Below are 23,576 nucleotides of genomic sequence, written 5' to 3' on the forward strand. Positions count from 1 at the left end.
TACCCGTCTTTTGTCATTCATACACGTAACTAAAAAAATCAAATGGATGTAGATAAATGATTTTCTACTAAATAGAACGAATGTAATTTTTTAAATATAAATATCCTTTGTAAACAACATTTTTCTAAAACTGGTTTTAAAAAGTTTAGGTATATTATTGGAACTTTTATAAGTCAAGCTAATCGTAACTTTTTTAAAAAGTTGAGAAAGATATTATCAATACTGACATTAAACACTGCAACGTTTATGAGTATTTTCTATAAATAAACCATTTTTTATAAATTAAAAGAAAATGACAAATGAGTTATATAGCTAACATATTGAAGTCAAGTTATTTCATATTGTGGATAAATATGTGAAAGGAAGGAGCCATGAAATAAAAGTATTTGAATGGAAGACTAGTGGTATTATTCTCTTGGTATTAAAAGCTACAAAGTCATTTAATTTCTCCAAACTCTAAATGAAATGTCACATCGTAAATTTACTTAATTGCTCCTCTCCTTTTCCCTTCTTATTTACTTCTAATGGCTTGGATAGATATGCACTTCACTCCTTTTTTAATATCATTTGATGGTTTTAAAAGCCAAAAAATGAGAGTGTAAGACAATAATTAATTAATATACTTTTGCTTTAATAAATAGATTCACATAAAAATAAAAATGAACCATGCCTTCTATATTTAGAAGTTGATAGAAAGTAATAAATTATTTATTCTTAATCTAATATTCACTTATACATATATCTTTGATGACTATCACTCACTCACATTTTATCAACAAAAGACAAAACTAATAAAATTATTAAAATATTCTTATAGAATGAAATGTTTATCAAACTATAATTACAAATTGGAAAAGAGTTTGTCATAGTGAAGATTTTGTTTGGAAATAGTTTTTAGGAAGATTGCATCATATAACAAAAACAATTAGAAAAAAGTAGCTCATGGTACAATTTTTTTTTAATTTTTGCATATTGCGAATATAACAAATAATTAACGTGATCAGACAATTACTGGGGCTATTAGAAAGTTATTTGAATTTGCTACTTTTATAATTTTAAAAAATAGTAATATGAATCCTATTATCATAATTTTTGTTGTTATTTTTGCAAATATCCCTAATTTTTATTTTAAACTTTATAAATTTAATAACGTATATTTTTTAAAATTTGTATGTTAGATATAACTAAAACTCTTTTTAGTTATCATATTTTAGTTAAATATTTTAAAAGGATTAATAATCAAAATGAGTCAGATGAAAATGACTCGGGATGAAAAGTCAACCATAGAATTGTTATGAAAATAATACCTGCATCAATTTTCTTCAACATTTTTTGTACTTGTTTGTATTTGAAAACAAGGAAAATACCGATTGACCATTTTTATTTGTTAAAAAGTAAATCATTAGAAAAAATAAATATTTTACTTGACAATCTTTATCACCAATAAATATGAATTAGTGTTCATAAATGGTGGATTTAAAATTCTGATATATTTTATAATATTTTAATTTATTTTACTACATTTAAAAAACGTCTCATGGTAAAAAAAAAAAAAAAAAAAAAAAAAAAAAAAATCTTAATTTGTAATTATTTTTGCCTCCTTTAAATTAAATTGGGTTAGTTTGGGAGTTGGTTGTGAAAGAAGGAAAAGGGCAAAAGGAAAGGAGAAAGTCAACGTTTGACTAGGTCAGAGGGGGGGGGGGATTGGCAAGTGGCAACTGGGAGTTGGGCCCACCAAAGGCCAGCGTGGACATTAATTAAAAATAATGATTTTTAGGGAGAAGGATTAATTAGAAATGAAATAATTGGGGGATTCCGTATCAAATCGCGACGCTTTGTCTTTTAATGCTTCTCCCTAATGGACGACAGCTTATTCCCACTAATTCATTTCCTTCTATTCTAATATATCCCAATCATGTTATCACTTTCTTCACATTTATTCTTAATCATCCTTTCCTTTCAAAATATTCACACTTATTACCTATATTATATAACCATTTTGTTTTCTTTTTTCCTTTAACTTTTATATTTTAGTTGTTTACTTTTTTTTTTATTTTTATAGTTGGTGTATTTTTTAGTTTTTTTTTTTAAAAAAATAACAGTTTGTATCATTTAAATTGTTCAAATAAAATACTCGAATTTGAAAAGAAAAAAAAAACAGTAGACAAAGCTCGAGATTGAAATACCAAAATTAATATTAAAATAGACATTAGACTAGACAAGTCACAAGTGATGAGAATCACATTAATCTTAATTGAAAATGAGACTGATGGTGGGCAATTCGACCTAAAGTTGTGCAATTTGAACATCCACTACCCTGAATAGAAGGTTGATGAAAGATGTGTTATTTGGGAGTCCAAAACTCGAGAGGGGAAGGAAAAACTCTAGGTCAATTAATCTTACATACATCATAATGACTATGTTCATGTGTAAATCAATTTCCATTCCTATGACATTTGCTATCATTTTAAAAATTTTGAGTTATAGATTACCGTTAAAATTTTATAAATGAATTAAAATATTCTATATTCAAACCCGTCCATTAATAAACGTGGTAATTAATTTTATGGCTTCTTATTTAGTGTGATTTGTGCGAAAAACTTTTAGCTTTACATTTAGCTATTCAACAAAGCTCACGTTGACTGCTACAAACAACTTTTTAGTACAAAAATGAAAATCCTTATTATGATACTTTGATCACAATAAGCTCTTGTATTTTATAATTAAGCATTGTTGCTTGTTCTCCTCATCAAAGACTTTTTGCATAAAATATTTGTAATAGTTGCATTTTTAATGAAAAAAAAAACAAGAAAAACAAAAGTCAAATATGTTTAGAAAAATAAAGTTAACATAAAATAAAACATTTAAATTAGTTGTTTTAGACTTGAATGATATGATGTAAACTTTAGGATGTGTTTAGATTTAAAGGGACTAAAGGATTATACAAAACTATAATAATTATATTTAGATAAAGTAAATACTATTTTAAAAACTTTAAATTTGTTATAGTTTTTATTATTTGACATTTATCATTTTTTTATTGCTTGTTATTGTGTTTACTATTTTGTTTTCAAACTAAAATAGTAAACACCACAAACACATACTATCATATATTTTAAAATAAAATAATCTACATCATGAATACATATTATTATAATCCAAATTAAACAATCTATGCCATAAACACAAACTACCATAACTCAACTACTATAATCCATGACTACATTCTATATTCTCAAACATTCCTTAAGTGTTTATAAATACTTGGAAAGTCAATTCAAACGTGCACTTAGTTTTTAAAATTTTGGTCGTAACGATTTATTAACTTATTAACTTGCATATATAAAAACACATAAAAAAAATCCTTATAAAGCGTAGCCTAAATTATTATGAACTTCAAAATACAAAATTTCAATCGTTACATAAAAAGAAGTTCAAAGGTTAAATTGTTATATAATATTGTACATTCACTAAATTGATTAAACTGTTGCACCGACGTAGTTGAAGAACCACAAACTTAAAAGAAAGTATCTAATAAATCATTAAACTTTTAATTATATATATCAAATTAGTATTTGATATTAGTCTAAGTGAACATAAGCTGGTCCAAACACCGAAGGAGATAAAAAGCAATATCTTTAAAAAAAAAAAAAAAACAAGACCATAGAATTTGAAATTTAAAGGTCACGGAATTATTTAGATAAAGTTTAAAAAGTTAAAGAATTTTATTACACATTTTCAAAGTTGATGGGAAGAACCCGTCATTTGAATACTTATATATAAATTATTAAACAACACAGATACATAAAATTCATACTAACTTGTAATTTATTTAATTATATTTTTCATCGTAATAAACTTTGATATCTATTTGATTGTTGCAGGGAGGAGGTTGTTGTGACACGGTTTTGAGTTTAGTAAAATGTGCCGGGTCAACTCATCTCAATTAAAATTAAATAAAAAGTATGCTTCGAGATTCAAATTTTGGAGTTATAGAGAGAAAAGAGAGAGATTTTTTTGGGCGTGTAAAGACTTGTTTTTTTTCAGTTAAACGTTGTGTTGTGGTGGGTGACGCGTGTAAAAAGCACGTGTGTTTCACGTGCCATAACCTAAAAAAGAAAAAGAGGAAAAGAAAAAGGCATTGTCATTGTTGTTGTGTTGCTGCTGTGCCCCTGCTTGGTGAATGGTGACCGGGCTAAATGACGAAAATACCATTTCCCTAAAAGGCGCAAGCCGAGACATGTTCCGCTGCTTTGCAGTCAGATTGGGCGGCTTCAAAAAGCCTCCCCTTCCCTTTTTTTTCTTTACTACTACTATTATTATTTATTTCTCTATATTATATTTTATTGAAATTTAAAACTAATGTATAATTGTCTCTTTAAATTAATATTTTCTTTCTCTCCCTCTCTATTCATCATCTCATCCACCTGGCTCCGCCTGTACCTTCTCAAATTACTAACTTACCCTTTCATTTTGTACCTCAATTTTAATCCAATTGTATCTCTCTCCATCAATTATTACCATACTTATATTTATATTTATACCAACATGAACCTTGCATTTTTTTTTCTCTCAACATTAATATAATTTAATACTAATTATTAATTTCTTTTAAAGTCCGATATTCAATTTTTATTTTCATATCTTTCCACCTTTCATATATATTAATTTAGTGTTTATGATATTAATTGGAACTTACTTCTTATATAAATCCGTATCTATTTTATATTTGAAAATAAAGATAGCATATATTTAATGAATTATAAAATAGGTGTGTGCTTTCTATTAAAAAAAAGTGTAAAATTGACACAAAAAATAAAAAAGATTAATAGTTGATCTTATGCAGTAGTATTGACTAGAATTTAAACACCAGTTGTTGAGCTTAATCTTGGATTTAGAGAAGGTTGAACAATCTTACTATTTATTTTAGTTTATATATACAATATAAAAAATTTAAAGTTTAGAGAATATTGAATATCTCAACCTATAAATTGGTTGGTACACCTTCAACTAGAGTTTAGCTCAATTTACAATTATAAATATCGAGAATTAAGGTATTCACGAAATCTACGCTCTAAAACAAACAATTGAAATGCAGCTATATATATATATATTAAATATGGCATCAATTATCATCATGTCAAGATATGATAGTTTATAACACCTAACTAATTATTAATTAAAAAAATAACAAAGAATAAAAGGATTAATTTAAAAAAGAAAAGGTAGGAAAAATGGAACCCCGGAGACGAACTACCTATTGACTTAGAGGCAGCCAATGAGGATTATAAGGCGGTTAAAATAAATAATGATGTGGCAAAAGGGAGCGGACCCACGTAAATAAAAATAGAAAGGACCGCAGGCAATAATTTTTTCTTTTTTCTTTTTATAATTTTTTTAACGAAGGCCTGCAACGTCAGAGCTAATCCAGGACCACTAGGAGGGATAGAGAGGTAAATAGAGAAAAAAGAAAAGGGTATTTACGTCAAAGAGGAAAAAAAGGAGAAATTGTTTGATGCGCGTGTGTATGAGGCCCATATTCTATCGCCATTCACGACCCCCTTTTTTCATCCCTTCATATTACCGCTCCCCCCCCTTCTTCCTCCTTCGACAAATCCCCTAAATTCTATTTCCTAATATTCTTCTTTCTCAATTCTTTGTTGTTGTTGTTGTTGTTGATTTTTGTTGTATATCTTGAATCCGATCGGAGATATGGCTCAAAGGACCGAGAAGGAGGAGACGGAGTTGAAGGTACCTGAAACCATCACGTTGTGCGTCAACAACTGCGGATTCACCGGTAATCCGACCACCAATAACATGTGCCAGAAGTGCTTTAACGCTACGACGGCGACAGCAACTACCACCGCGACCTCGTCTTCTAATACTGGAATTTCCTCCTCTCGGAAGTTGTCCGGTGAGAAAAGTTTGAGATCTAGATCTCGATCGCCTGTACTAATGGATTCCGTTCGTGACAATAGCAGGAATATGTCCATGGATCGGTTCAAATCTGAGGAATCTGCCAAGCGTCAGGTTAATCGATGCTCCGGATGCAGAAAGAGAGTCGGATTGACCGGATTTCGGTGCCGATGTGGAGAGCTGTTTTGCGCTGAGCATCGGTACTCCGATCGCCATGACTGCAGCTTCGATTACAAGGCCGCTGGTCGTGATGCGATAGCAAGGGAAAATCCAGTCGTCAAAGCGCCGAAGATCGTTAGAGTCTGATTTGTATAAAAAAAAAAAAGTCAAAAAAGAAGGAAAAAGAAACGAGGATAGAACAATCATATTTGATCTGATATGTCAAATTTAAGATCGTGGACTCGAAAGAGAAAAAGAAAATTTCTACGGAATTTGAAGGTTATAAATCCTGCAGTCTCTCCCTCGGAGATTACAGATCTATTGAGAGGGAGCAAGGAATTTGTTCGTCGAATATCATGATCATCGTGTTTGATTGATAATTATGAATTATCTCTTTTATTTTAATTTTTGGATTTATAATTTCTGCTTCAATCCATACTTCTTCTTCTTCTTCTTTCTAGTTTCTGGAAACAAAATTTAGATCATTATTTGTAAGTTTCTCTTCAATATTCAATCGATTTCGTGTTCTGTATCGAATTTTCCTTTTTCTCTTCTCTGAATCGTTCCGAATGGCAGATTTGGTAAATTCGATCGAAATTTCTGGGCCGATGGAGTTTTCGGTAATTTCCCCGGTGGTTGGGAACTGGGAAATGCAAAAACCATGGGCCCGGTCGATAATATCGCGCGATAAATTGAGGATGTAAAACGCGAGAGGGACAAAGGAGATATCTCGTGATTATAATTGGCAATCGGTAGAGGCGAATGGGAAGGTGACACGTGTCTGGTTGTGGAGAGATTGTAGAGAGAGCAGTTTGTGATACTGATGGGTGAAAGAATTCTTTTTTTAGCGTAAAGGCGGAGAGAGCGGTGGGATGGGTGACACGTGTAGGAAAGAGAAAGAAAAGGAAGATCGGAGGGTTGTGGTTGGGATGGGAAGGTACGTGGTGGCGCGTGGACAGTCTGGCAATATTATAAGTAGGTGGGAAGAGGTATTATGTGAAATGGAAAAAAGAAAAGCTGTCAACAAATACAATTTGTCTACCCCTTATTCCTTTTTATATTATTTTTATTTATTTAAAACAACAATTTATTCAACATTAAATATTATATCTTTAATCTTTTTTCTAAAGAGAAAAATAAAAAAACAATGAGTAAATGCTTGATTACAAGCTTAATCTTGAAATTTAAGGAGTTTGTGTGAAAGACATTTATTATATTAAATTGTCGTTTCCTCAAATTCAAAAAATTTTAAAAAATACATCTTTAAATATTTAAAATGAATTAAAAACTTTTAAAAGATATAGTAAAATTTTATAATATTGATAAAAATAGATTGTTTTAATGGATATTTTTAATAGCTTTAAAAGCAAGTATTTTTTTTTTATATATTTTTACTCTAGTTACAAAAAGGAGAATTAAGACTTTAAAATAAAGTTTAATAAATATTCGGTGTTATTAGTTAACTATGGAGATGAGAGATCGAACCTCCCACTTGACCAACTATACGAGTTAAACTCATTTTGGTATATATAACGATGAGTTGTCAATAATTAAGTTTATACTTCTTTTGTTGGTACATTGGCCCACAATATGTGTTATTTAAAAACGAAATTGCACTCGTTTTTATATAGCTTGTATGATAGGACAATAAAAATACGTCTTTTGATATTTTTCTTTAAATACTGATTTTTTTCCATTAAAAATGAACAAGAGTTGCATTTAATCATTGTCTTATTACACAGTCAATGTTAGAATTGTAAAATAAAATAGTTAACTTTACAATTTTGTTATATATGGTTAGGAGGAAGTGATAGGTAGGATAAAACCTCAAAATTCACCTTATGAATTATAAAGTTCATTTTAGTTAGAAACTATGAAGATTAAATTTTTATTCTTTTTTTTTTTTTATAAAGAAAAATCAAGAATCCAAGGGTTAGGAGAGGATTATGTTGCAATTTATCAAATGAGTTGAAATGAATCTTTTAGTTGTCCTTTGGAATTGTGGTGGAAAATAATTATTAATTACATCCCTTCTTTTAGAACATTGTTATTTTCACAACTTGAGAAAAAGGAAAAAAAGAAAAAAGAAAAAAGAAAAAAGAAAAAAGAAAAGTGGTTTGTGTTGTGTTGGGTACAGAATTGGTTATAGAAGCCACAAATGAAACGAAGAATAGGTGGATGTTGGGTAGTTTTCTTTTATTATCACTTCGGATGCCTAATTTTCCAACAGAACAAATTCATACTCTCAACCTTTTTTTTTTTTTTTTTCTTTTTAAAAAATTAAAATAAAAACCTTTGAAGTGAAATGTGGGGCCAAATAGTGCCACTTGTACTCTATGTAGGGACCATAGTAAAAAAGAGAGGCATGGGATACCATCTCTCTCTATTTTTTTTATTTATTTTTTTTTCTCTCTTTGTATTTCTTTTTTTTTTTGGGGGGGGGGGGGGGGGGGGGGGGAATCTCCTTTTTCCATCCCATTTATCTTTTTATATACATTCACATAAGAAATCACACTTAGCTGGGTACCACAAATCTTGCTATTAATTTTCCTTTTAAAAAAAGTTATAATAAAGTGTGCCATGTATCTAAACTTTGGTTAATTATATTGTTTAAACCAATAAATTTGTTTATGTGTATCAATTTAATTATATTGATCTTTTAGATTTCATATGGAAAATCTATAATTGTGTAGTTTATTATGTTTGTCAATTAAAGTAGAGTTTTAATAATCAAATCAATTTCAACTTTGTTTTAAAACTCAATCAAAACATGAATGTTTTTTTTTTTATTAATTATATGAAAAATTACCTTTTTAATTCCTAGGTTTGAATGAATATGTACGTTTGGTCTTTGAATTTTCAAAATGTACATTTCTATTCCTTGCTTTCTTTAAAATTAGATTTAAAAGACCTTCAAATAACTTTAGACTTTTATTTTAAATAATTGTATGACATTTTAAATTTGAAGAATAACTTCTAAAAGTCATATTCCTATTACAACTATTTTTAAACATTTTTAGATATCGTATAATTATTTTTAAAAAATCAAACATAAAATACTTTTAGGAAGTTCCTGTTTTTTTAAATTCAGGAATTGAAAAAAGTATATTTTGAAAATTCAAGCACCAAATGATTCTATTTTTATAAGTCTAGAGATTTAAAAGGTTAATTTTAAAAATTAAGGACAAAAAATACTTATTTATTAAAAACTTGGAGACTAAAAAGATAGTTTTTAATAATTATATTATAAGTTGATTACATTATTAGATAAATCCAAACTTATTTCCAGAAGTTGGTATCAAAAGTTGCCTAATTTCCAGGACTCCAACACTTTTCTATTTTTATAACAAAGGTTTGAAATCTTTGTGTAAACAACTTTCATACCCTTTTGTTTTTTTGACAAAAAAACACTTACACACTTCTTTCACTTTCTTTCAACTTTAGATTAGCATTTGCATAGAAAATTGTTTATGTTATTCTCATGAATTTTCAAAATATTTTTGTTTCACAAAAATCCATCTTTTAATCCATTTTCTTAAGGAGTAAATATAATCAAAGCCATTTCTAGTTTCAAAATAGATTTGGAAACTAAAAAGTAAAAAATATCCTCCAAATTTTAAAATACAAATGTCAGAAAGATAAAGATGAAGATAAGAAGTTGTCCAAACACATTACAAGAAGCCTAGACGAGACTAACTTATTGACATTTAATATTATCTTCATTTTGAAAGACAAAAATCCACAATTTTGATACACTATTATTGGAGAGTTAATATAATCTTTATTTTTAAAAGACAAAATCCACAATTTTAATAAGTCAGTATCAGAGAGTTAATATGATATTTATTTCTAAAGGTAAAAATCCATAATTTTGACACGTTAGTATCGGAGAGTAATTAAAGATTTATAAGTAATCTTCTTACTCCGAAGAATGGAAAAAACGAAAACGTTATCCAATTTACATTACTCGAATTTTTTTAATTTAAATTTTGTAAATAATTAATGCTTAATTAAATATAAATACATTTGCGACCTTATTTATTTATGAAATACTTTTAAATTTAGTAAAATAAACTAAAATATTTATAAAGTATTTAAAATTTATCTACGATAGAAACGCATAAGCTTCTAACATTATTTATCAATGTCATTGATAGAGACACAGTAATATTATAAAATCTAAAAGTGTAAATAGCTTGTAAAACTTTTCGTTTTTTTAATAAATTTCTAATATTTATTTATTGTTATTATTTATTAGGATGTATTATATTGAGAGTGGAGAAAAGGGTGGAGTGTGACAGCAGAGACAACAGAATCAATTTATTTCTAATCTGACCACACTCACTTACCTTTTCCTTTTCTTCTCCATCTTTTTGCTGCAACATAATTGGATTTTCTAACATCATCACCCCTCCCAAATAAATCATTTTTAAACCATATATACTTATACCGTCAAAAACAATTGAAATCCTTGATCTTATGAAGTGAAAAAAGTAATTTACAAATATGCTATTGAAAAATGATGCTCTAAACGTGCCAAAACAAAATAATAAAAAAGTGTCTAACCCCCCAAAAAAAAGAAAAAGCTAATTGAGGGTCTGAAAAATAGTGCCTTATTTCTCGTTACATGTCCTTTCTCATCTGTTTTACTTTTAAAGATCCACTTGTTCCTATAATATTTGCTCCTTCAGGTTTAGGAACCAAGGTCCACACATTGTTACGTTTGAACTGAAGTAATTCTTCCTGCATTGCATTTATAAAAAATTCATCTTTAAGAGCTTCATTTACTGATATAGGTTCAATAGATGAAATATAGCAAAGATCAACAATCATTTTTTTATAATCCATCTTGTCCTTCTTCCTAGTGGTAACTCCAGCTGAAGGATCTCCAATTATAGAACTTGATGGATGATTATTTCAGACATGTGATGATGGAACAAGTTCAGTCTCCTCAACTGTTTCTTCCTTCAAGGTTGATTTTGAGCCATCTTCAAAGCTATTTATGCTTGTATCAGCTATAGGGGCATCGACAACAATTACTTCAAGGACCATGGTAATTTTAGGTGCTAGTTCATCATCATCATTTGTTCGTTTGCATGTCTGCTCATAATCATTCACAACCACGTCGATAGTTTCCATAACCACTCTGGCTCTATTATTGAAAACTCTGTATGCCCAACTATTTTGTGAATAACCAAGAAAAATTTAATTTTCTAATTTAGCATCCCATTTTCTGTGATATTCTCTGTCAGCAAGAATGTAGCAAGTACTACCAAAGACATGGAAATACTTAACATTAGGTTTCCTCCCCTTCTATAACTCATACAAAGTGACAGTTGTTCCAGAACGAGTAGTAATTCTGTTGTGTATATGACAAGCAGTATTAACAGCTTCAACCCAAAAATGCAAAAGGAAATATTTGGCATGAATCATGACTCATGCCATCTCTTGTAGGGTTCTATTTTTCCTTTCCACTACTCCATTCTGTGGTGGAGTTAATGGAGCTGAATATTCATGATGTATCCCTTCCGCCTCACAGAAATTATTTAGTTCTTCATTTTCAAATTTCTTTCCATCATCACTCCTGATTCGAATAATATTCTTTTTTGTTCATGCTGTAAACTCAAACATAAACCGATGCAAACTTTGACAGTATTAGATTTTCCTTTGAGAAACCTTATCCACGTGAAACGAGAGAAATCATCCATAATTACAAACACATGCTTCTTCCCTCAAAGGCTTTCGATTTGCATGGGATCCATAAGATCCATGTGTAATAATTATAAAACTCTGTTCGTGCAACATTCCTTCATACTTTTGTGAGAAGCTTTGATTTGCTTCCCAACTTGATATTCATCACAAAAGAACTTGCTTTTTGAGCCAATGTTTGGAATTCTTATGACAGCCTCATTTTTTACAGCTTTATCAATACACTTTAAGCTAGCATGTCCCAGTTTTCTGTGCCATAGCCAAGTCTGGTCTTCTCTGATTGAGTGACATACATCATAATTGTTGGACATCCAATGGTAGCAATTATTAGTCTGTCTACAACTGTGCATAAGAACTCTTTTATTTTCGTCAGTCACTACATAATTGTTTTTGCTGAAATTTACAGTGTAACCTTGGTCACATAGTTAACTGACACTGATTAGATTTGCCTTGAGCCTTTCAACATATTTAACATCATTTAGATATGGTAGATTGTTTTTTTCAATATTACCTTTTGTTATGATTCTTCATTTTACGCCATCTCCAAAGGTAACATGTCCAGATACACACTCTTTTAACTCAGAAAAGAATGATATGTTTCCAGTCATGTGCCTAGAAAATCCACTATCAAAATACCATGCATTAGTTAAAGCTTGAATTATTGTAAAAGCAATACTACACTTTTCTGATTGCTTTACTCTCCAAACCTTATGGCTCCTCCTTCCATTTTGATCGAGGGAATTAGAATTATGCTTTTGTAGACAATAACTAATCTTTTGATGATAAATTCTGTCTCTTTGTAACGAATAGCAGAAAGGTCTAATATGACCTCTCTTACCACAGTAATGACAAACCCAACTAGTAACTTTTGATGAAAAGCTAACAGCTTTTGTTTCAACAGGTAGTTCAGCCTTGATGTTTACTAAAGTAGGAACAAATTTTATCCTAGTTGTTTGATCAGTGTTCTTTACTAATGAATCTAAACCAAGACCATATTTGTTGGAACTAGACTTTCATGAACTTGTATTAGATCTAAATTTTTAGACCATGGATTTAACAGTTTTACAGATTTCATAGTCTGATCATATTCAGTCTGAACCTCCTTCAATTTTAGCTTCAGTGAAGATATAATAGACAATAATCGTTCATTTTCTTCCATGAGATTTGAATATTTTCTTTTTGTATAGCTCTGGCTTCAGAATCTTCTTTCCACAGAAATTTTCAGCTTCTCAAGAGACAACTCATTATCATTATCTTCTTTGTCAAATTTTTCACTTTCATCTTCAGTCACAAGATCAGTTTGGGTAATATTTACTACGAATGCATTTGTGACACTATCATCTTCCTTACTATCATCAGTATCCTTATCTGATAAAGTAGCATGAAAATTTTTGTTTTTCTTTCTAAAAAATATGGGACATTCAGCCTGATAATGACCAACTCCCCCACATTCTCTATATCTAAAATTTTTGCTTTCACCATCTCTTTTTCAAACATAGTCACCATCCCTTATGTTTGAGCTTTCATTAATCCTTCTGTTATTATTTTCACCATCTCTTCTTCGATAATTTGTTAGATTTCTAGAGTTGGATTCTGTTGCATTCAAATTTTTGAACTTCTTAACTACCTTAGAAAACTGTTTCGTCAAAAGGGCTATAGATTCGTTCATATTTGCTTCACTTTCAGATTGATTGACAATTGTCTCTTCTTCATATATTGATTTAAAAGCAATGTCCTTGCCTTTCTTATTCTCTCCGTGTGATATAGCCATCTCGAATGTAAGCAGAGACCCAAACAACTCATCTAGTTTTAACTTAGTTATATCATGTGCTTCCTCTATGGCTGTAACCTTCATGTCAAATTTTCCAGGTAACGATCATAGCACCTTACACACTATTTCAGATTCAGGAATCTCTTCTCCAAGAAGTAATGATTTATTGTCTATTTCCAAAACTCTCTCGTTATATTCTGATACAGACTCATCTTCTGACATATTTAACGCTTCAAACTTTGAGGTTACCAATTGTAATTTGGATATTCTAACTTTCGTAGTGCCTCCATAAGCGACTTCCAATATTTTCCAGGCCTCTTTGGCAGAACTACAAGAATTTATCAGTTTGAACACATTCAAACCAACACCATTAAATATAGTATTGAGAGCTCTAACATTCCTAACCGAAGCTTGTTCTCCAGCATCAATCCAGTCTACTTCAAATTTTGGAACAGACACACCATCTACAATGATCATCGGTAGTTCATATCCAGCCACAAGAGATCTCCACGCTCTTTCATCTAATATTTTAATGAACGATATCATACGAGGTTTCCAGTACAAATAATTTTTTCCATCGAGAATAGGAGGGCGTGAAGCTGAATGTCCTTCGCTAATTATCTCCATGGATTTGCAACCCACTCTGATTCCAATTGAAAAATAGTGTGAGATAATAAAATAAACCTTTAGTTAATTTTAAAGTATTTAACTATTGTAATAGTTAGAAGGACAACAAAGAAAATAACACAGAGAACTTTGGTAACCTAGTTTCGCAAATATCGCCTACGTTTAGGGAGCTGCGCACAACCATGAAGAGTAATATTATTAAGATTCACACTAGTCAATATACATCAATCCAACAAGTGATCTCTACTCAACTATATGACTATTTTAATATGCTTATTAGCTTAAGACTCCATGCTCCCCTAAACATATGAACAAATTTTCTTGACGATGTCTTTATACTCCTCCTGAGTTTAAGGTGACATGGATCACGACTTCGTCTTTCACATTACTCATCATTAATCATCATAGGTCAACATGTTGATACCATATATAAAAGGTCGCACTACCTTCTTTACGCTCGTAGCTTCTGCTACGAAACACTTGGTTAATCTGCGATAGAACTTACTATTTCATCAGCCGTATCTACCCCCAAGTTCCGTCGTGAATATATATATTTCTTCAGATAAAATCTAATTAGAGCAAATTTGGGTTTTAACGACACTACAAATCAAAATATTGTGTCGTTAAAAATAAAAAAAGGGATAGGGTAGGAGTAAAATGTGTCGTTGAAAATAGAAGTGACACATTATTCCTTGACACAATTCTATTGTCACAATTTAATTTTTCTTGACACATTTAAAGTGTCGTTAATTAATGACAAATTTTTTGTATCATTAAATAAATTTTGAAATAAAAAAATTTAATTTAAAATTTTTCAATTCCCTCTTCGCGCGACATTCAAAAAGAGTTTAATAATTTGCTCAACCTTTTCTCTCTCTCCCTACCAAAAAACGGGAAACAATGTAACTCATCTGCAAATCTAAGAGATTTTCGTCAAACCCACTAATCTCACACCGTCGAACAAGCAAACATTGTCTAAGGGACTGCCTTCGAACCCACACCAATCTAAGAGACTGCCGTTGAAGAATCTTGACCGCTCCGATTTCTCTTCTCCCTCGGCTACTAGAAAAATGAGTTTTAATGATACTACTAATCAAGGAATTGTGTCGTTGAAAATAAAAAAATATGGGGTGAGGTACAATTGTGTTGTTGAAATTATTTATTGGCACAATTCAATTGACACAATTTAATTTTTCTTGACACATTTAAAGCGTCGTTAATTATCAACAAATTTTTTGTGTCATTTAAAAAATTTCGACATAAAAAAACCTCAAATTTCAAAAATTGTTAATTCTCTCTCACGCAATTGAAATTATATGACAATAGCATATTTTCTCTCAACATTTTCTCTCTCTACCAAAAACGCGAAAGTCTAGGCTGTCTCCACCTATATCATGCATATATTGATTATTTTTATAATTTTATACAGAATTAGAATCTAGACTCTATTACGAACTCAATGCAATGAAAAATACTTAAAACAAAGTCCGAACAAACAAAATCGGGTAAATCGAAGATCAAAGACCAATTGGTAAATAACAAAAAAGATTCAATAATTCCACGCATAAACACCTCAAGGTCGTGAGTTCGAATCCCAGCCGAGCGTATTCCTTTATTCCCCATTTTCGAAAGACTTCACGTGCGCACCTTCTCCACTCTTCAGCCAATCTACGCATGCCACATGTCGAATCTTATAGCCTGCATCATTTTTTCTCACATATTTTCAATGGCAATCTTATAAATATATAACAACTTTCCGAAAATCCTCTCTTTCTGTCAAATTGAGCGCGCATGGACCTGAAGTTATGAGTTCGAAACCCATGAAGCAGTTATTTTCATTTCTTTTCTATATATAACTCATTTTTCTATAAATCTTAATCAAAATTTTCAGTTATGTTTGATCCATTCATAAATCCAACTCCAATTTTCATCCAAATTCTCTTTAAATATCATTTTTTAGAACTCTCCCATTCATTTTTCTCTAAAAAATATTCCATCAATCTTTTATTCCAATAGAGGGGTAATCTTCTAAGAGGTAAGAAGATCATGGTTATTAAATTTATTTGAGAGTTTCTTCCATTTTTATTTTAATTTAGCATGTTGATTCTTTAATTTTTGTTCAAAAACGAATTCAATTCCATGTGATCTCTATGAAACAATTTTCTAATTTGCTCTTGATTGTTTAATTAGTATGCAAGATACATTTTGTTTAGAAAATTAAAATGCAAAATTCAATTGATTATCTTTATCTACAAGAAATATTGGAAGAGTAAGCTAAGGAAACTATTCAAAGGTAACTTCTTTTTTTAAATTTCCTCTCTTTTCCTTCCCTTTTGAGGGTTGAAAAATTATAAGATGTAGTTTTTCAAATTTGTTTTTGTTGTAATTTCGTTAATTAATTTTAAGGTGACTTTAATTTTGTTAGGGTTAGACCCGTTAGGCTTAGGCCAATTGGGTTTACTGTGTTTGCTTTTATTGTTTGCTTTTATTGTTAGTTCAAATTTAGGTTAATTGAATTTATTGTTGTTTAGGTCAATTAATTTCAATGCTTCGAATTCGTTAGATTTAGGTCATTTTAGCTTTTAATTTTGTTAGGTTTAGGGCAATTGAATTTATGGTTGCTTCAAATTTAGTAGATTTAGGCCAATTGATTCAAATTCGTTAGATTTAAGCCATTTTATTCTATATTCTTTAAATTTTTTATGTTTAAGCCAATTATTTAATTTGGCTATTGTTAATTTTTTGGTTTAGTATTTATTAATTGATTAGACTTTAAAAGATAATAGTTTGTTACCTTTGATATTTATTATTTCTCAACTTATATATTATATTATATATATTATTTTATATTATTTCCAATATATTATTTTATATTATTTTCAATATATTATTTTATATTATTTTCAATATATTATTTTATATTATTTTCAATATATTATTTTATATTATTTCCAATATATTATTTTATATTATTTCCAATATATTTATTCTCAATCTGTATATTATTTCCAATATAGTATTTCTCATATTATTTGTCAACTATATTGTTTGCTGTATTATTTGTCAAATCATTTGCCAACCTGTATTATTTTCCAACCTATATTTGTCATATTTCACATTGTTTTGCTAATATTATTATTATTTATTATTTATTTTATTTTATTTTTATTTTTTATTATTATTTATTTTTCAATTTCTATAATTGCAAAATGTATGAAAAATTCATTTGGTTTTTGCCATATGGATATAAAAATTTGGATGGAAAGGAATAATGTTCATTTCATGGTTCTTGACTTGCAAATAGTATATTACATTTTTCAATTAGTAAAAAAATTTCATTTTTCCTCACTTAGATGACTTTTTTTGCTTTTTCAAACTTCTGCCAATCTATGAAGTATCATGCTATGTAAGTTTCATTATCATCTAATTTTGACATTTACGAATAGTCATAGACTAAATTTAAACTATAAGAGGATAAGATACAAAACTAGGACTTCTCAATTTAAGCCATTAAAAGATTTACTTATGTGTTGAATGTCAATGATGATGTTTTCTTGTTTTATGATTCCCAGGAAAAAACAATGATTATTTAGATCAATATATTGTCTACTCGATTTTTTGGGTTAATTTGATATAAGAGGAACTACAAGAGATCTTTGATAGCAACACTTCCCAATCTTCATGGTAAGAAAGTTTTGAAACTTACTTATTTTGCAACTGAATTTTATATATTATTTGGATTTTTGGAGTAATGTAAAATTTTAAAGTGTTTGTTATTTGTTACATTGTTTGTTGTTTTCTCATAACATTGGTTGCAACTTTTGTTCTTGGAATAACTTTGAAAATGATGTTAACTTAATTTATCATGAACTTCGTTAGGAATCAAATAATGAGTTAATATATTGCATATGAAATAATAATTGTATAACTTACGTAGTTTGCTATTCATTATTAGGGCTTTCGAACTTGCAAGAAAGAAAAAGACTCTATGGAGGGTAATCAAGATATGGGGGTGAAGATTTAGTAAAAGAAAGAGGTAAGTGTGCTTTATCTTTTGTAACGTAACTTAACTATTTTATTTTAGGAATCATGTTAACATATATTTAGGAATATTGCTTTGACTATCCTGCAGTGGTAGCCATTGAAAATCTATTTTGTGCGATTCGCTTAGACGTATGTTTTAGGAATCATATTGACACGTACTTAGGAACTTAATACTTTGTTGTGTTAACTATTCTACAGTTATGGTAGTCATTGAAAAACTATTTTGTTCAATTCGCTTAGACATATGTTATAGGAATCATGTTGTTTTGTATTTACTTTGGAGGAGGGGGGCTAAGGGTAAGTTTATGCTAAGTTTCAATTTGATGCAAACTAGAACATTGCTTGGACGGTAAAGATTGAATCAAAACTTACATTTGCAACATTTATATACTATGCTTATGCTTATGCTTATATAGTCGGTGTTTTTTTTTAATATTTTGCATTCCTTATGGGTCTTTTATTAAAAAACTTGGTTGTATGAACTTTGGACGCTTATTTTGAAAAGTTTATTGGTCTGCTTATTAAGAAGGTGATTTTTGTTTGACATGTACTTAATGTTTATGCTTATCCTTATGCATTTTCCGTAATGAATGTTGGCTAAGGTTCATTTTCTTCAAATTTGCAGGTAGTTGAAGAATTCACAGACCATGGTATCGATCACGTTCTCATTTATGCGTCAGTTTGATTAGATTAGGTCACACATACATGTAATATTAGAGTAAATTTATCTTTTGGATTATTATAAAATCTTTACCGATAATGTAAGTTATATTTTTTTATTATCAATATAAATATCTTTTCAAACATATGTGGGTAATGCTGAAATTTAGTATTTAATTGTTTTGAAAGAAGAAATATATGATAGAAAAATATGTGTTGCGAAAATGAAGAATAACGACACCAAACATGTGTCGACATATAAGCTTTTATTAAATAGAAACAGTGTCGTTAAAGCACATTTCTTGACAACAATTTTGTGTAACAATACATTAGTGTCGAGTTATATTGAAAGGTGACACACTTAAAACGTCGTTATAAGAGTATTAATGACAATATATTGGTGTCGAGTGATAGATAACAGTGACACATTTAAATTGTCAATGTAATAGTATTAATGACAATATATTTGTGTCGAGTGACAGATTATGGTGACACATTTAAAGTGTCAATATAAGGGTATTAATGACAATATATTTGTGTCAATGTATAGATAACGGTGACATATTTAAAGTGTCAATATAAGATTATTAATGACAATAAATTCGTGTCGAGTAATAGATAGCGGTGACACATTTAAAACGTCAATTTAAGAGTATTAATGACAATATATTAGTGTCAAGGTATAGATAATGGTGACACATGATTTGCGTCAATATAAGGGTATTGATGACAATATATTGGTGTCGAGTTATAGATAATGGTGACATATTTATTACGTCATGGTAAAAGTATTAATGACACAATTTTGGTGTCATCTAAGCATATTTAATGACACGTTTTTCAAAGTGTCGTTAAATAGCCTTTCTTGACAGTGGCTTCAATGACGCGAAAATTGTGTCGTTGAAAGTCTTTATGACACAAAACTAGCGTCGTTAAAACCCATATTTGTAGTAGTGTAAAAAAAATATTGACACAAGATTACTAAACTAAAGAAAGCTAATCTTTTGTCTTTTTGAAATTTAAATAACTAATTAATAGATAACCTCACAAAATCTTTTTGACAAAATCCCAACAGAGTCAAAAGATAGACGCGAGATTATCTTAGGTTAGGATTTCAATTATTAACCAATACCGATCAAAATTTTGAGGTCTTAATTTTTTAAAAGTATCGATATGAAATGTTCACGAAAAAATTGTAAAACTAAAAGTTAAATTTATTAAAAAAACATCTTCATAACTAAAATCTAAAATTTATAATATAGGGGGAGAGAATATACTGTGAAGTATATATGAAGATTAGATAACCTATCATTTTCAAAGGATCTATGCTATCCTTCTTCTATCTCTATCCATAACTTTGCTTTTGACATAGAGGGTATCTTGTTTTTGAAATTGTTAAATTGTCATGTTTAAAATTAATCTAATACACAGTTTTAATAATTCAAAATTAATTGAAATGTATAATTCTAAACCTTTAAACACAGTTTTTATAACACTAAGGGTGCGTTTGGGGGAAGGGTTGATTTAGGGAAGGGTTAGTGTTAAGATAAAACTAGTGTTAAGTTAAACCTAGTTTTATCATAACCCTTGTTTGGGGGAAGGGTTTAAAAAGGTAGTTTTATGATAATATGTGTTTGGGGGAAGGGTTAGGTGGGAAGAGTTAATGGGGATTTTATGATAAAATGTGTTTGGGGGAAGGGTTAGGTGGGGAGGATTAATGGGGATTTTATGATAAGATGTGTTTGGGGGAAGGGTTAGGTGGGTAGTTTAATGGGGATTTTATGATAAAATGTGTTTGGGGGAAGGGTTAGGTGGGTAGTTTTATGGGAATTTTATGATAAAATGTGTTTGGGGGAAGGGTTAAGTGGGTAGGTTTATGTGGATTTTGTGATAAATTTTATTTGGGAAAATTGTTAAATGGGGTGGGTTAATTAATTTTTTATGTTGTATAATATTTTTAAATTCAATTGTAAATATCATAAAAAAATTATTGCATATTTTTTTACGAAATCCTCGAATCCGTATTATTCTCCTATTTTATTTGTTGTATGTGTAATGTTATTAAATTAATATATACAGTTGGCCAAATTAAAATTAATTTCTGAACATATTGTGATAAATTTATTACAATTAATTTCTTATAAAGATAAAAAAATTATTCAATATTTCGAATGGCCGATAGCGAAGTCATCCAATTTTAAACCTATATAAATAGCCGTTATAACGCTTTTCGAAAATTCTGACTAGTTTCTTTCATTTAAAATAAACATTAGGAATGAACAAAAGAAGTTCTTGACAATACAAAATGCATAAACCATCGAATACATGATACAGAAAAATACGTAACGAAATAATAAGCAACACAGGTCACTACAAACAGAAACTATCTCTCTATGTCTCGTAGGAGGACTCTACAGAAGCCCTCCCTTTCATCCTCAGGCATGAGTACGAAACCCTGGAGGTCGTCCATACGAGACAAAAGATGCCTTTGCAATAACGCCCTATCCAAACTCGTAAGTTCTGACATCTCACGCAATATGCGGAAAAATTCCGTGCGCACGTGGTTGTCATTTGCAAGGTTGCGTGCTGGCCACTGCGCAATCTCCCTGAGTTGCTCGTTTGTTTGGTCGAGCGCCACATGTATCGCTTCAAGCTCGAAGTCTCGCTGACTTCCCCTCTTCCTCTTCGATCCACTTGATCCGGTCCTACCATCTGAAGCGCGAGAAGGTCGGGATGCACGTACATCGTCCTGCGAGATGTCAACTCCCTGGCTGTACACGGGCGGGAAGTCCTCGTTTCCATCCCCCATATCAAATCTGTCATATCCGCCACCTGGCTCGTTAGACCCCACGTCCGCGAATGTCTCAGCGAACCGACCGGTCGCCCTATCCCGACCAAATACATATGTAAGCTCGTCGTAATACGGAAATGGTTTGTTCAGGAGTCTTTTCGCTGCAGGATGCGACTGCGGGCAGAAAAAAAATATGACGTATGAGTACTAATTTAAAAATTGTTTACTAAATGTAAATTGTTAACGTTGTGTGACGTTTAAATTATATTCCATACCCTAACCCAATTATCGAATAATTCCTTCTCCGCAACGATGCATTTCTCTTCATCGTTCCACCCAAAGCCACTGCACGCTGGGCCCCGCATTTCGGCAATGGCCTGGAACGTTCGCTTAAGTGTCTTGATCCTACAATCAATTACAGTTGTTGCTCGTACCTGACATCCAGGTAGTTTCTCTGCCATCATGCGTACCAACTGCGCAAGGTATCCTGGGCGAAATGTACCATTATCTGATTTCCAGCCCCCCATTGACACTAGCTCCATTAAACATTCGACAAGAGTCCCCTCCTCCTCCCTCGTCCAAACATGTCTCGGTGCACGATTTGAGGTTGACATACTGAGAATCAGAAATTAGAAAAAATACATGCAGTACATAAGTAATTTCACCATTAAACTCCAAAGTAAAATAGGCATGATACAAATTATGGCACGCGTACAATACATATGCAACAACCCATATTAGTTTTTACAGTACATGTTAGAGACGATAGAATTGCGACGAAGTCATAAAAAACTTGTTATCTAAATATGTCTTAGCTAAGCATTACGGAACTGCCAATCGGTGAACATCGATGCGGCTAGGTTGTCGCGCCACTGAGACCACTCGTTTGTTGTCTCAATGTACTGAATGTCTTCTGAAGCGGTGGTCGTTGCGTACGTGGAGTCCCCCTCGTCCTCGTCCTCAACGTCGTCGCAATATGTCATTTCCCTGTTGATCAAATTGTGAAGCAACGCACATGCTAGAATGGTGCGACACTGGACTTGCAGGGGATAATACGACTTTCCACGAAGAATGGCCCAACGACCCTTTAGAACACCGAACGCGCGCTCAATAACATTCCTTGCCGAGGAGTGCTTCATGTTGAAGTACTCCTTTGCATTTGTTGGCGCATTTGCAGCACCACGCCACTCTTGCAAATGGTACCGCTGGCCTCTGTACGGGGCGAGAAACCCCTCCGCGTTTGGATATCCAGCATCGCACAGATAATAATATCCTGTTATTAAATGGTTTGTTTATGAACTTTAAATAGGTAAGTAAGAAGCGACGGTGTTTTATTATAAAAATTATATACCCTTTGGCACTTGTAGTCCATTTTCTCGTGAAATCGCATCACGTAGGATCCGCGAGTCTGCTGCAGATCCTTCCCAACCGGCGAGGACATAAACGAAATCCCCTTTCGTGTCACAGACCCCAAGAACGTTTGTGGCAATTTCCCCCTTACGCGTTCTGAAAGTAGGCCGATCTCCTGCGGGGACGTTCACCTTTATGTACGTCCCGTCTAACGCGCCAAGGCAGTTCTGCAGGTTGAAAGGAACACAATGAATTAACTGCGATGTACCTAAAGGTCAATTATAGTGAACTTGTAGGACGCCCACCTCGAAACACTTCCAACGTTGATCATTGCAGTTACTTGTTACCGGAACAGGTCTTTTTATCAACTCCTCGTACAGTCGAAGAACAGCCAACAATACGATGTTGAAATGTCGAGATACTGTCTCACCGGAGCGTACAAATTCTCGTTGTATGACGCGGTTCTTCACGTCATGAGCGATGACGTGCAAGAACATTGCTACCATTTCCTCAACATCGACAATTTCAGTTGAAGAAAGACCAGCGACA

At 31.1% G+C, this 23,576-nt stretch overlaps 1 protein-coding gene across 1 annotated transcript; it reads left to right on the forward strand.

Moving 5' to 3' along the window:
* The first annotated feature begins 5,429 nt into the window (after window positions 1-5,429).
* On the forward strand, window positions 5,430-6,480 carry LOC103500308 (zinc finger A20 and AN1 domain-containing stress-associated protein 5-like). The gene has a single exon (XM_008463567.3). The coding sequence runs from the start codon at window positions 5,713-5,715 to the stop codon at window positions 6,220-6,222; it is 510 nt and encodes a 169-aa protein (XP_008461789.1). The 5' UTR covers window positions 5,430-5,712; the 3' UTR covers window positions 6,223-6,480.
* The last annotated feature ends 17,096 nt before the right edge of the window (window positions 6,481-23,576 follow it).

Source organism: Cucumis melo, chromosome 4 (assembly GCF_025177605.1).
Source record: "Cucumis melo cultivar AY chromosome 4, USDA_Cmelo_AY_1.0, whole genome shotgun sequence".
Classification (NCBI taxonomy): domain Eukaryota; kingdom Viridiplantae; phylum Streptophyta; class Magnoliopsida; order Cucurbitales; family Cucurbitaceae; genus Cucumis; species Cucumis melo.